At 36.9% G+C, this 15340-nt stretch overlaps 1 protein-coding gene across 5 annotated transcripts in view; it reads right to left on the bottom strand.

Annotated features, from left to right (window-relative positions):
- Nucleotides 1-15340, bottom strand: part of Rnf138 (ring finger protein 138) — a 25446-nt gene continuing 10106 nt past the window's right edge. The window contains exons 3-8 of one of the 5 annotated variants that reach the window (XR_003845313.1): nucleotides 14544-14659; nucleotides 7956-8012; nucleotides 5095-5206; nucleotides 1723-1830; nucleotides 692-792; nucleotides 50-126 (exon numbers count right to left, since the gene is read on the bottom strand). Coding sequence is in view for 4 of the 5 variants with exons in the window: in XM_021214813.2 (XP_021070472.1) it covers nucleotides 58-126; nucleotides 1723-1830; nucleotides 5095-5206; nucleotides 7956-8012; nucleotides 14544-14659 (462 nt within the window). In the remaining variant the exon portion in view is untranslated. Of the gene's footprint in view, nucleotides 127-691; nucleotides 793-1722; nucleotides 1831-5094; nucleotides 5207-7955; nucleotides 8013-14543; nucleotides 14660-15340 lie in introns of all 5 variants that reach the window. The other 4 variants (XM_021214813.2, XM_021214815.1, XM_021214814.2 and 1 more) reach the window with 4 other exon arrangements.

Genomic DNA, 15340 nt, shown 5'->3' with positions numbered 1-15340 from the left:
TCTTCTCCTTAAAGATGGCACTTGTAGGTTGCAAGGAGGCAGAGATGTCTATGCACGTCACATGCTTACTTGAAAAGACTCTTCCACAGCAGTTTGATATTGGGTTTCCTCATCTAGCTGAAGATTCTTAAAAAAAAAAAGTAATGTCAACAAGAAAGTTATCAACTATCAATTTTATCTAATGTATTACACATCTTCATATACATTTGCATACAAGGGAGTTTATGTACAGTGTGCTTTAAAATGCAAGATTGAACACCATGGTATGTGTCATACTCTCAGCCACTCAGGAACCTGAGGCAGGAGGATACCTTGAGCACAGCAATTTGAAACCAGAATGGCTATAATGGGACCCCATCTCAAAAATTAATGTAACAAAATATAAGGTTTCAATACATGAACTTTAAAAAGTTTAAGTTCAGCTATAATTATTTAGCAATAACTAATAACTGTTCTGCTCAGCAGAGGGTACTTTATACTAACCAAAATTATACTTAATTAAAACTAATAACATGGTAAATATGTATCACTTCTACAAAACATTTCTATGTTGAAGGGAAAGTAATTTTAAGAAAAACAAGCATTTAATGAATCAATAGTTGAATAACAGCTTCTTAACCACAGCATGGAACTAAGCATGGAACACAGGTTTAAATTATAAAGTGACTCTTTAAGACTTGGGGCTTAGTACCTCAGTGTAGAATGGCTGTTTAGAAGGTACTGAGTCCCTGAGTCCAATCCTCAGCAGCAAAACACACCAGGCAAAACAACAGCAACAACAAAACCTTTTAACTTTAAAAAACGTTATTTGCTGTTAATTTTATGTCACATGGGTTAGCTTAAAAAAATATCAAGACTTTGACTTGACAACTGAAATAGTTTTCTACAGCAAGGTAAAACAAAAAATTAGATTAAAATATGGTTGAAAAAACTATTTTGCTCTTCTAAATATAGCTCTCCAGATGCAATAACTGCTCCTAAAATGGAAACGTAATAGTAAAATACACTTCTAAAATCACTAATGTGGCACATGTAAATTTTATGAACATTTAAATTATTTCAAAATAGTAGACTAAAACTGCAAATTCCATAAAAATAAAAATTATGCATGCCTGTGTTTACCTGAACAGGAACACAAGCATCAGTTATTCTTTATTGGAATTAACCGTTTATTAAATAAGACCTTAACTACATATAAGTCAAATAAAGTACAATTTTATAACTAATAACTAATTAGTTATAACTAATAACTAATCTTCTTCATGAATTTTTTGAAAATTTTCATGAAGAAGCAACTGGCCCACTTTGGTCTAAGGGCCCTTGCTGCCTTCCTAATTGGACAACCTGGTGATGATGGGTCTCTCTGGTTTGGTTTGTAATTGTGCCTCATGTGCTTACTCTATTTACTCTATATTTGAAACACATCTTCCCACACAGGTTATGCCAATTTTACTTTTCAAGGAGGTATAATTTCTCTTAATTCTAAATAATTTTTACTTAAACTTTCATTTTGCATTAAGGGGTTGATTTTTCCAGTAATTATCTCTCTAGTATAAACAATAAATTCAATTCTCAGAACTTCCACAAAGCTTAACAATGTTACTACTAAAATACAGCAACTTGCTCTTTATCCAAGCAGTCTGATTCCACAACTTGCTTGAAAACTCAAATCCAGATTGAAAGAGTTAAATTAACTTTCTTAATCTTAAAGAACTCACTTACCACAAATTCTCCATAATCAAACTGATGTCTTTGATTTAGATGACTAACGAAATTTCTAGTAATCTGGCTAGGATCTCCCCAAGGAAGAGACACACAAATAGGACATGTCTATGAGAAACAGATTATTTTAAATAAAAAAAAATAGCAAAAATAATGAAACATTATATAATTATTGAGAGCATTAAATACAAGCTCATGTTACTGAAAACATCAGGTATACTTTATTGTGCTTCAGTTTGCTGCATTTTGCAGATATTACAGTTCTTTAAAAATTGAAAATTTGTATCTACCAAGTGTGCCTATTTGACACCATTGTTCTAATATAATACTATTTAGCAATGAAGCATTTGATTCAGATTATATATATATATATATACTTTAGACATAATACTACTGCATACTTAACAAACAATATATACAGACTAACTTGTAACATTTACATTCACTAAAAACTCAAAAGGTATAGCTAAATTCACATCAATTTTTTTACTTTATTTTTTTGATTTTTTTGAGACAGGGTCTTTCATGTAGTTCCAGCTATCCTGGAGCTTGCTATCTAGACCAAGCTGGCTCAAACTCATCGAGATCCTTCTGCCTCTGCCCTCAATGTGCTGAAATTAAAGGCATTAATCACCACGCCTGGCCTTCATCAATTTTAATACCGTGATCTGTACTCAAACCTAAGATGTCTCTAAGGTATGACTGAAATCAAAATGCACTGGATAGTATACAGAGATTGGAACAGGGTCTCACTGTATGTGTGTGTGTGTGTGTGTGTATATATATATACAAGCCAAGGCTGGCCTTGACTTGGGATCCCAAGTCCTGGGAGTTCAGACACGTTGTCACCATGTGCCTTTTAAAATTATTTCTAAAAGTCAAATCCCATGACATTTCCCAAGCAAATTACCATAGAAAATGACACTAGTAACAGAGACCATGGACATTCTATTATTTAAATCTCTATAGTTATGTGACTAAAAAACATCATATAGCCTATAGTAACATCAATGTAATGAGTTTTTATTAACTACCATATGTATAGCATATATTATTTGATCTAATTAGTAACCATTACAGAATTACTAGCTTGACTTCATTTATATGTAAAATAAAAATGGAGCGAATTATAAAGTTTAAATTAACCTCAAAGTTTTAATGAAGTACATTGTTAAAAGTAACTAGATGACAGACTTAAAATGACATAAAAAGAAACTTTAATAACTGGATTCTAACCAAAGCTGACAATACACAGAATGTTATGCAGAAAAAAATTGCAAATTACATAATATAAAACTAAGCATGATGTCTTTTTTTTTTAACATTTATTTATTTATTATATGTGAGTACACTGTAGCTGTCTTTAGACACTCTAGAAGAAGGTGTCAGATCTCATTACGAATGGTTGTGAGCCACCATGTGGTTGTGGGATTTGAACTCAGGACCTTAGGAAGTGCTCTTAACCGCCAAGTCATCTATCTCTCCAGCCCCCTAAGCATGATGTCTTAAATATGAAGACTTCCCACATACTTTTTTGACAACATATTTGTTTATTTAACCCCTTCCATTCTAATGAATGGTTGCAGTAATTGAAAATCCAATAGTTATCTGGGCATTTTTTTCCTAGTATATTCACTAAAAAGAGGAAAGGCTAATAATGCTATTAATACATTTTACTCCTTATTTTTGAAGAAGCTGGTTGTTGTTTTACAAACCTATAGTTCCTAACCCTATTGTAGACTGGTCTACATTACCTTTACCTCACAATATTATTTCCCTTTATATGAGGTAATAAAAATTTAATGTATCATTTTATCAATCATTAGCAAAAATATATTGCATTAATAACATAAATCCAAATTTTAATCAACAACCTTTCTCTGTATACATGTAGAAAAATATATAGAACCACTTCTTCCTGAGGCTGAGGCAGGAAGAATAATACAACTGCACGGTCTGCTTGGGCAACTAAGTGAGACTTCATCACACATATTTATCAGAAAAAAACTGAAAGGGCTGAAAATGGGGGGCTGGAGAATTAGTTGGTCAGAGGTTAAGAGCACTGACTGCAGGGTGGGGAGATAACCTCTCAGAGGAGAAGAGGAAGGGAGGATGGGGAAAGGATTAGGAAGAGGTGACATGGGGGAGAGGGGGTGGCAGTGAGCAGGATGTAAAGTGAATAGATAAAATAAGATTATTAACCATAAAAAAAAAAGAATGCTGGCTGCTCTTCCAAAGGTCCTGAGTTCAATTCCCAGCAACCACATGGTGGCTCATAACCATGTATCTCTAATGCCCTCTTCTGGCCTACAGGCATCTATGCATACTGTATAATAATAAATAAATCTTTAAAAGGGATGGGGCTGAAGATGTTATTTTAGTAATAGGATGTTTCTGGGTCAAGTGCAAGGGAAAGGAAATTAAAAAAAAAAATTTCCAGCTTAGTATCTCCTCTTTTATTGTCTAGAGTTAAAAATCACTTATCTATAAAATATATACCTCAAATGATTTCTTCAGGGACCATAATGTTGGAACCTGCAATCTACATAAACCTACCCTAAAAATGACATAAGACAAGTATGCATCAAAATAAAAACTCTGACTTCTTGCTTTATACATTCATATAAAAGATTCTTCAAAGGTACAATTAAAACTATTTATTGGTTTTTTGTTTTTTTTTTTAAAAAGATTTATTCATTTACTATATGTAAGTACACTGTAGCTGTCTTCAGACACTCCAGAAGAGGGCGTCAGATCTTGTTACAGATGGTTGTGAGCCACCATGTGGTTGTTGGGATTTGAACTCTGGACCTTTGGAAGAGCAGTCGGGTGCTCTTACCCACTGAGCCATCTCACCAGCCCTATTTATTGGTTTTAATATACTCTTTGGTTTTTGAGACAAGTCCTAATGTGTACCTCTGGCTGGCCTGGAACTATCTGGAGATCAAGCTGGTGTCAACTACCTCTGTCTCGCCGGTGTGCTGGGATTAAATGCATGTGCCACCATGCCCGGTCCAGCTTTTTTATACTTATACACACATACATTGCAGCAGATTTGCATGAATGGATCCAGTCCTCTGCATCCAGCAGAATAAAATGCCCAACAGCATTGGTTCTGCCACAACATAGCAATGACTATCACTTTTCATTCTTTCCTAGACTAGTCTACATTACTCACAATAATTATCTAGATTACATGAGGTAATCAAATTTTAAATCTCATTCTTGTATTACAGTCATTAGCAAAAATCTACCATGTTCACCATTTAAATACAAATTTATATAAAGAACCTTTCCCCTTTGTGTACATAAAGAGAAATACATGGAACCACACGCTTTAAACAAAAGATTCTTTTGAATAGATGTACTCACCACAGGAACTATCTGAAATAGGTGGTTACTATTACAGTGATCCAATAAACGTTGTCTGGTGAAATTTGACTCTTGACATAAGGGACACTTAAAGGTGGGATGCCCAGAAGAACTAAAAAGCAATTCAAATGAGACATATTGAGATTCAAAACCATCACACACACACACAAAAAATTGTTCCTGTTTTTTAACCTATTGTTGTTTAAAACATACTGTTGTGTTGCTGTGTTTTAAAACAGTCTTAGTTATGAAATTATTCAACACATGATTCAGAGTAGAATTTCTCATACAGTCTCACTTTATACACTACTAGTATTTACCATTTTAGTCCGTTTTTCCCCCCCTAGCTCCAAGGGAGGAAAAAAGCTGGTTATGGTAATCCATGCCTATAATCCTCAGTATTCAGAGGCTGAAGCTGTTGAGATAACCCAGACATTGCATCAACAGGCTATGACAGTGTATTTTTGTGTTCTCAATTACTGGCTCTCAATTGCTAATTGCTGGGTGGGTGGTGCAGGAAATGCAAATATTTGCTGCTTCTTCACCTGCCCAAAAAGAAAGACAAGCTGCCCAAGGAAAGGTCACCTCCAATGCCAAATGAAGAGTAAGAACTGGTGGCTGGTGCTGGGGCAGAAGGACCTCGCTAAGAGACAGACCGAGAGCAAGAAGGTGGCAGACACACTGGCAGAAGCCAGATTAAGTTTAGATAGGCTAGCTGAAGAACTACCCCAGCAAAGAGGTCAACAGCCTTATACTATATAGATGTCTCCATCTCTTTATTAAGGTTCCCCAAAAGCCCCTGCAATACGAAGCAGCATGACCATGAGAGTTCAAGATTAGCCTCACCTACCTAATGAAATCTATCTCCAAACAAACAATTACAAACAAAATACAGGACCAAGTTTAAGAAGTTAAATCCAATTTTAATTGTAATCATTCATGTGATGCCAAGTCACTGGTGCCCATTCAAGTTTCATTTTAGAAAGTTCCTATGTAAAGAGGCTGGAGAGATGATGGTTAAGAGCACTAGATGCTCTTCTGGAGGTAGTACCCACATGGAGGTTCACAACCATCTGTAATGAGCTCTGATGTCCTCTTCTATGTGCAGGCACACACAAAAAGACATCTAGATAGATACCTAGACAGACAGATAGGTCTTTAACAAATAATTCTTTAAAAAGTTTACAGACTTTATGGGCCACTTAGAAAGCTGAGTAAGTAAAGGGACAAGTAGTTACCTGACCTGAACAAATGCACAGTGGAATGTGCTTTACTCCCCTCCCCCAAAGCACACAAAACAATTTAGTTTAAAAAGGATTCCCAAAAAATTCGAACTTTGATCTACTTCAGATTAACAACCTAAAACAAAATTCACCAAAAAAGCAAAAGCAAAAAAAAAACAAAAAAACAAAAAAACAAAAACAAAAACAAAGATACTGATAGCAAGAATGCAGTGATTTGGCCAGGCAGTGGTGGCTCATGCTTTAATCCCAGCACTTGGGAAGCAGAGGCAGGTTGATTTCTGAGTTCGAGGCCAGCCTGGTCTACAAAGTGAGTTCCAGGACAGCCAGGACTACACAGAGAAACCCTGTCTCGAAAAAAAAAAAAAAAAAGAAAGAAAGAAATTAAAGAAAAAAGAATGCAGTGGTCTAAATAACAACTGCCCCCAAAGGCTCACATGTCTGAATACTTGGATCCTATTTGTTAGTACTATGTGGAAAGGATGTGGTAAGTGTTGTCTTGTTGCAAGTGTGTCACTGGGCGAAGTCTGCGTTTCAAAAAAATTGACAGTGTGCTTTCTTTCTGCTTCCTCCTTATGTATCAAGAGGAGAGCTGCTCCAGCTGCCAATAGCCAGGACTCATTACACCACTTCAGATTCTAATCCTCTAGAAATATAAGCCCCAAATAAACTCTATCTTCTTTTTTAAGATTTATTTTATGTATGTGAGTACACTGTTGGTGCCTTTAGACACACCAGAAGAGGGCATCAGATCCCATTTCAGATAGATATGAACCATCATGTGGTTGCTGGGAATTGAACTCAGGACCTCAGGAAGAATAGCCTGTACTCTTAATCACTGAGCGATCTCTCCAGCCCAAACTCTATCTTCTTTAAGTTGTATTTGTCATGGTGTTTTATCGTAACAATAGAAACCCTAAGACTTTGTACTTTGAAACAATCTAAGAATTAAGCACCACTGGATCTAATACCTCTAAATGTCAAGCAAGGAACAGTTCAATATTGACACCTTTGCCTGATTCATGCAAGGAAAATATCTGACCAAGAAAATAGATAAGTTCTTGTATGTTCTTAAAAGCAATAACTACTTAAGCTCTGTTTATTTCTGAAGCATTAACTTCTAGCACTACAGTTAGTGATTTAACTGAATAAATGTTTGTTTTAAAAATACAGTACCTGGGTAAGATAGAGAGGTAGCTCAGCAGCTAAAGACATTTGCCACCTGAATTCAATCACCAGGACAACATGGTGGAAAGAGAACCAATTCCCGCAAGCTATCCTCTACATCTCTATGTGTTTATTACACACACACAAACACAAATCACACAGTACATTTTTTAAATGTTTAAATAAAAATCTAATAACTAATCTATTGTTATAACCTACAGGCCTGAAACTCTAAGCACTCTGAAGGCTTCAGCAGAGTATCATGAGCTTAAGGCCAGCCGAAGAGGTACAGCAAAACCCTGTCTCAGAGAAATCTATTATGAGAATTCAAGGTTATAGCTAAACGGCATAGTGAATGCTCAATCCTGAATTAAATTCTTAACCACCACAAATAAAAATCTTCTATATTATTCAACAGTATTACTTATTTCAGTAGAATTTTTAAAATTTTACCTTGTATCCTCTTGATAAGTTTCTGTGTTATCAGATGCAGACGTTTCACTCCTATTACTTAAGAAGCACAGGGGGGAAATAATTAATACCCCACATAATAAATAACACGTCAGGGCCATTAATGTGAGCTGCTTAATAAAAAATGACCAGCCTGAACTTCAAGGGCTGGAAATAGCTCAGCACTTAATTAAGAGCATTTGCTGCTCTTGCAGAGGACCCAGGTTCAGTTACCAGCATACAACCATATTTACCTCCAGTTTGAGGATCTGATACCTTTTGGTCTCTATAGACATCAGGCACACATCTGGGTACATATGGAGAAAAAACATACATCCATATTTTTTTTAAAGTCTAAACTTCAAGTAGTCATAAAATACTAAATATTCATGGCACTGCTTGATTTCCTATTCATTCATGTTTTTTTAAATAAATTACAGAAGGGCAGAAGGCTGAGGCAGAAACGTCATAGGTTTGAGGACAGCCTGAACTACAGAGAATTCTAGGTCAGCCACTACCTCATAGTGAGACCTTATCTCAAAAACAAAAACTCCTGCAAAAAACACAAAATTTTAATTACATAAGATCTTTTTCCTCAGTGATCTTTTGGGGGTGATGAGGGGAAATGAAGGCTAGGATAGGGTCTAGAAATAGTGCTCCTGACATACGCTATCATACTTGGCCCTTGCTAATTTTTTAAAAAAATGTGTGTGGGTGTTTTGCCTGCATATAGGTCTATGCAGTACATGCATGTAGTGCAGAGGCCAAGAAAGGGTGTGGCATTCAGATTCTGAAGTTACAAATGTTTGATTCCTTTTGAAGGTACTGAGATTCAAACCTAGGTCCTGGGGAAGCAGAAGCAGCACTCTTAACTACTAAGCCATCTCTCCAGCTCTCCTGATTATGTTCTTAAACCCTGGGGTTGAAGTAAGAACTTCTATCATGTAGCTAGGATATGGTAGAAGACTTCCAAAGTTGAAGTTTCACAAAACATATGAACTTTTTAAATGTTCAATATTCCTTAAAAAGAAAAGAAACTAGGCTTCATTAGCACACTTCTCTAATACAAACTATCCTGACATATTTACTTGTACCCTATGACAGAAAGTCAGTGGCATATGGAATATTAGAAGGGGCACTGCATACAGAAACTGTAACTAACATGCCACAGAATTTGATAAATATTGTCAGTATTATAAAAACAAGTACTTGCAGGCTTTGGGACTTCTTTCCAGTTCACTAGCCTACTTCTACCACGGGAGAACACTTTCTTTCTCTTTCTTTCTTTCTCTTCTTTCTCTTCTTTCTTTCTTCTTTCTTTCTTTCCTTCCTTCCTTCCTTCCTTCCTTCCTTCCTTCCTTTTCTTGCTTGCTCTCTCCCCCTCCCTCTTTCCTTCCCTTCCTTCCCTGCCTTCCTTCCTTTAGGTATCATTATACGATGTGTGTCAGAGTGCAAGAGGTGATCTCAGAGGCCAGAGACATCCTCCCACTTCCCCACAGATCCAAGCTGGAATTACGGATGGTTATGAGCCCTACCTAGTGTGGGTGCTAAGAACCAATACAGGTCCTGTAGAGGGCAAAAACATGCCTTTCCAACCCCTGAAGCAACACCAACAAAAACAAAAACAAAAACAAACATTTCTCTTGCCAGGCATCATGATTCCTATAATCTCCGTATTCAGAAGCCAGCTCCCCAGTTCGAGGCTTGCTCAAAAACTATCTTAAAAAAAAAAAATTTTCACACAGCAAAATCCTGTCTCAAAAAAAGTCTAAGCTTTGAGGATGTAGCTAGGTAAAGCCATGGGTCCCAGTCTGATCCCTAAACACAATAAAACCAACCAACCAACCAAACAACACCTTTTTTATGGCAATGGTGGAGACACCTTTGATCCCAGCACACAGGAGGCAGAGGCAGGCAGATCTGAGTTTGAGGCCAGTCTGGTCTACAAAGCAAGTCCAGGACAGTCAGAGCTCTGTTACACAGAGAAACCCTGTCTCAAAAAAACAAAATAAATGTTTTAAAACTTGGCCATGTCCATACTGAAAATTCATTAAGCCTTCTATGGTAATTCCAAAATGCATAGGATATATATTTAAAAAAAAAACCTAAATTCCAAATAAATACAATAAAGTTGAAAGGCTCTAATTGGCACATAAACTACAATTCTATAGAAATTCTAGGTGAGGAAATCTTTCACAGGGTAGCTAAGAAGTCTAAAAAAGGAAAAAGTCAGAAAAGTAACAAAGGGGTTAGAAGCTTTCCACACAGGCCAGAGACCTGTAGTTGATCTTCAGATTTCACAAGGTGGGATGGATGGATGGATGGATGGATGGATAGGAGAGGAAAGAAAGAAAATAGACAGATGGATAGAGGAGAGCTCTCAGGAGCTGATTCTCTGATAAATAAAAGGTCTACCCGCTGATGTGTTAAGAGTACTGACTGCGCCGGGCATGGTGGCGCACGCCTTTAATCCCAGCACTCGGGAGGCAGAGGAAGGTGGATTTCTGAGTTTGAGGCCAGCCTGGTCTACAAAGTGAGTTCCAGGACAGCCAGGGCTATACAGAGAAACCCTGTCTCGAAAAACCAAAAAAAAAAAAAAGAGTACTGACTGCTCTTCAAGAGGATGTAGGTTCAATTCCCAGCATACACACAGCAGCTCATACCTGCCTATAATTCTAGTTTCAGGGAGATCTGACATCTTCAAACAGACACATATAAAGGCAAACACCAATCCACATAAAACAAAGACACATCAAAATTTTGCTGGTTGGGAGTGGAGGCCTGGGGGCAGGGGGTAGGGATGAGGAACTGTGGAAGGGAGGTCTGGGAGGGGACTGGACTGTAAAAAATAAAATAAAATTGAAAGTTTTTTATGTTGGTCATGGTAGCTATGTACACCTTTATGAGGGACGCAGAGGCAAGTGGAGCTCTGAGTTCAAGGCCAGCCTAGTATACAAAGCAAATTCCAGATCAGCCAGGGCTAAACAACAGAAACACCTTGTCTTGAGAGGGAAAAAAAGTCTACCAGCTGAGCTTGCAAGGTGTGGTTTGGGTGCTAAGGAAAAACAGTACCACTTACAAAGGATGGAGGTGAAGGTGTGAACACCATGCAAGACATTATTCAATGTAACCTTACCTACACTATCAACCCCACTTTTAAAGAGGTGAGAAAACCAAGGCACAGTTTCTTGACAAAGTCAAACAATTATAAAATAACAGCTTCAATCTGAGCCAAGGCATTCTCAGATCTAGTGTGCATGCAAGCAGTGAATATTCATTTGTTCATTCATTCATCTTTAAGGTACTGGAGATCTAATCTAAGGCATCACACTATAGCCCAGCCCTATCCCACAACCCCTGGCCCTCATGGTATCAGTAATCTCCAGGTTCAGTGTTGACTGTATCTCAAAAGCTAAGGTAAAAAAGTTTCTGAAGATGGAATCCAACACAGGCCTTTGCTCCTGTTACCCCTAACACTGCCACCATCACCGCCAGAACACACACACACACACACACACACACACACACACACACACAAAAGGGTCAAATAAGAAAGGTGTCTGGAGGACTGGTGAGACAGCTCAGCAGTTAAGAGGACTGACTGCTCTTCCGAAAGTCCGGAGTTCAAATCTCAGCAACCACATGGTAGCTGACAACCATCCGTAATGAGATCTGATGCCCTCTTCTGGGGTGTCTGAAGACAGCTTCAGTGTACTTACATATAACAGCCTTCTTCCTAAACACTAAAGAAAATATACTAGCAAGGCTGGAAGACAATACAGTAGTTAATCATCCAAGAAAAAAAAAAAAAAAGAGGACCTGAGTTTGGCTGCAGCAACCACAGCAATGAGCTCCTAACTACCTGTGACCCCAATTCCAGGGGGATCTGACACCTTCTGGCCTCTGTATTCCCATGTACATATACACAAAGATACAGATTAGAGTGCCATCCGGCAGATTCAAGAGCTACCAACTAAACTCTAATACAATTCAGAGAAATATGAGGGAAAGTAACATCAGAAAAGAAAAAAAAGATAAGGAATATTGTTATTAGGACTAAACACTGTCTGACCACATGAATCTAAGGAACCAAATGAGCAACGTCTGCCTCCTAGGGATGGGATAGGGAGTTGTCATTTAACAAGTAGTACAAGGTATGACAGTGTGTATCTGTAATTCCAGTAGTCCAGCAGCAGAGGCATCACAAAGATTGAGGTCAGGATAATCTATGTATCAAGGCCACATCAGCCAGGGCTACAGAGTGAAACTGAATTATCAAAAAGTCAAAACAATATAAAGATGCCCAATAAGCAGTGACTTTATATGGAATACACTCTAAGAACTTTGCTGAGAGCTTGAGATACAGTGTTGAATAAAGCTAACAAAACACTATCCCATATTAAGAAAAATTGAGCAAAAAAAAAAAAAAAAAAAACCCTAAATAAATGTATACTTATAATACAGCAGAACTACAGTAAGTAAAAGCATAGGGATAAAAGAATCCACGGGGATTTGTTTAAAAAAAATAAAATCACTAGATGGAAATGACAATTTCATCTACTGATAGTAAATCAAGTAAACTGAGAGCCTGATGAGTTCTGCTGAGCAGTGAAACCATTCCTAAACAATTTACTGGAGATTTCAGTAAACGGGTGGTTAAAGTATGAATATTAGGAACATGGATCAAGTACTGAAATTGAAATTTTATTTGTTCATCTTAGCACACTGATTTCCACAAACTACTATAAAATTGAAGAAACTGTGTTGGCTCAGACTATTGTACACAAGCTTGTTAATTTTTTTAAATGAAGCAAACAATTAGTAATCCATGTGGGGATGACAAAATATAAAGAAAAACAAGAGATTAACTATCCAAATGAAAGAACAGTGGTTATACGAATATGGAGTTCATATAGGACTTAGTTCAGAGGAAACTGATCTATTTCTTGAGCTAGATTAATGGCTATACATCTTATCACTATTATTTACTTGAACAGTATTTACTAAGCTTATGTTACTCTTCAGTATTGTACCCGGGTGTGGAGAATAACAAGAACAAATTACCAAAGTACTTCTACTCCATATTAGTTAACATTTCACTGATCTGCTGATATAAATTAGGTACCTAAATTGAATTTTAAAGGATGCTCACAGAAGAGCCAGGTGTTTGTTCAGCAGGTATTATTAGCATTTGATACTAAGCCTGATGACCACCAGGAGTGATGGTACATGCCTATAACCCCAGCAGAAACAGACTGATCTCTCTGAGTCTCTGATGCCAGTCCTCTAAGGCCAGGCTGGTCTGAGTTTCTGCACAGCCAGGACAATATGTAGTCTAAGATCCTGTTTTATTTTATTTAAAAAAAACAAAAAACAAAAAAACCTGATGACCTAAATTTAATCACTAGGACCCATATGGAAAAAGAAAACTAATGCCTCCAAGTTATCCTCTGACCTTTAAATATATGCAACAGTGCACAAACACATACACACAAATAAATGTAATAAATATTTTTAAATGATGTAATAATTTTTAAAAAATCACTTAAAAAAATTTAAAAAGCTGATATAGCTGTCTCTTGTGAGGCTATGCCAGTGCCTGGCAAACACAGAAGTGGATGCTCACAGTCAGCTATTGGATGGAACACAGGGCCCTCAGTGGAGGAGCTAGAGAAAGTACCCATGGAGCTGAAGGGATCGGCAACCCTATAGAAGGAACAACAATATGAACTAACCAGCATCCCAGAACTTGTGTCTCTAGCTGCATATGTAGCAGAAAGAGAGGCCACTTGGTCTTGCAAAGATTATATGCCCCAATACATGGGAATGCCAGGGCCAGGAAGCAGGAGTGGGTGGGTTGGGGAGCAGGGCGGGGCAGGGGGGGAGTATAATGGACTTTTGGGATAGCATTTGAATTGTAAATGAAGAAAATATCTAATAAAAAATTGTTAAAAAAAAAAAAAAAAAAGCAATACACTAGTGCCAGGTTTTGGACTGTCCATTTGTAAGCCAAGTGCCCGAGAGAATCAGGAGTTCAAAACCATTCTGGGTTATGTAATAAGTTCAAGACCACCTTTGGATACATTATACCCAGTCTCAAAATAATAGTAAGAAGAAAAAGTAGCAGCAGTGTTAGTAGAATAGATCTGAGAAAAGACATAAAAGCTTTAAAAGAATTGTAGCTAAAAAAAGAACTAAAATGTTATCAGAATTACCTTCAAATACTAAGCCTATTCCTTAGAGAGCAATAAAAAAATTCCAATGTTTAAATACATTATTTAAACTGCTTTTGCCTAATTTCAAAATTCTTTCATCAGAAAAATCAATTAAATTGTCAACTCCTAGTTATAATTTTTGTTCCGTCCCCAATTTTTTTTTTTTTTGTTCCAAGAAAGGCTCTGGGTAAGATAAACTTAGGTATATAATGAAGTTGGTCTCCAAGATATAATATTGTATCTACCTAATAAATTTTGAAGACAAATTCTAGTTAGGATACTAAGTATAATTTGTTAAACATATACACACCATAATTCCCCAAGCAATTCTCATTTCAGTAATTAAAATTTTGCTTTTAGAATAAATGCTGCTTACCTGCTCCTTACTGAATCTTGAGAAATCTTAAAGTTTGGAATGACAGAAGAAACACCATATTCATCCTGATACTTCTTACAAGATTTGTAATGATGTCTCATGCGATAGAATTTAATCTGTAAATTATTGGTTAAAATAATCTTTAAAACAGAATACAAAAAATTTGAGATACTGTCAATAATAGGAAAAAAGATAAAGATAGATAACTAAATAAGTTCAGAAATGAGTATAAGGCAGCGTGGCAAACACCTTTACCCACAACACTTGAAAAGCGGTTCTCTTAGAGGTCAAGACCAATCTAGTCTACACAATCAGATCAGCCAGGGCTAGAGAGACCTTGTCTCCAAAAAACAAAACAAAACAAAACAAAAAACAAAAAACAAACAAAAAAAAGTAACTACGGGGTAATATATTATTTTTCATCAAATCCACAGAATACAGATGGAGGGTGGGGGAGTTAACGAGTAATTTTACTTTTGAAATGAGAATACTAAAGAGAAAAAGTCAAGCAATAGTGGTACAAGTTTATAGTCTCAGCATTTGGGAAGTGGAATCAAAAAACAGTTGTTTGGGCTGGCAAGATGGCTCAGTGGGTAACAGCACCGACAGCTCTTCCGAAGGTCCTGAGTTCAAATCCCAGCAACCACATAGTGGCTCACAACCACCCATAATGAGATCTGACGCCCTCTTCTGGTGCATCTGAAGTCAGCTACAGTGTACTTAGACATAATAATAAATAAATCTTTGGGCCTGAGCGAGTGCAGAGGACCTAAAAAATTCAATTCCCAACAACCACA

The sequence above is a fragment of the Mus pahari genome, chromosome 15 (genome assembly GCF_900095145.1).
Source record: "Mus pahari chromosome 15, PAHARI_EIJ_v1.1, whole genome shotgun sequence".
Lineage (NCBI taxonomy): Eukaryota > Metazoa > Chordata > Mammalia > Rodentia > Muridae > Mus > Mus pahari.
Note: the sequence above shows the minus strand (reverse complement) of the source record. Positions and strands in the feature narration are given on the sequence as shown.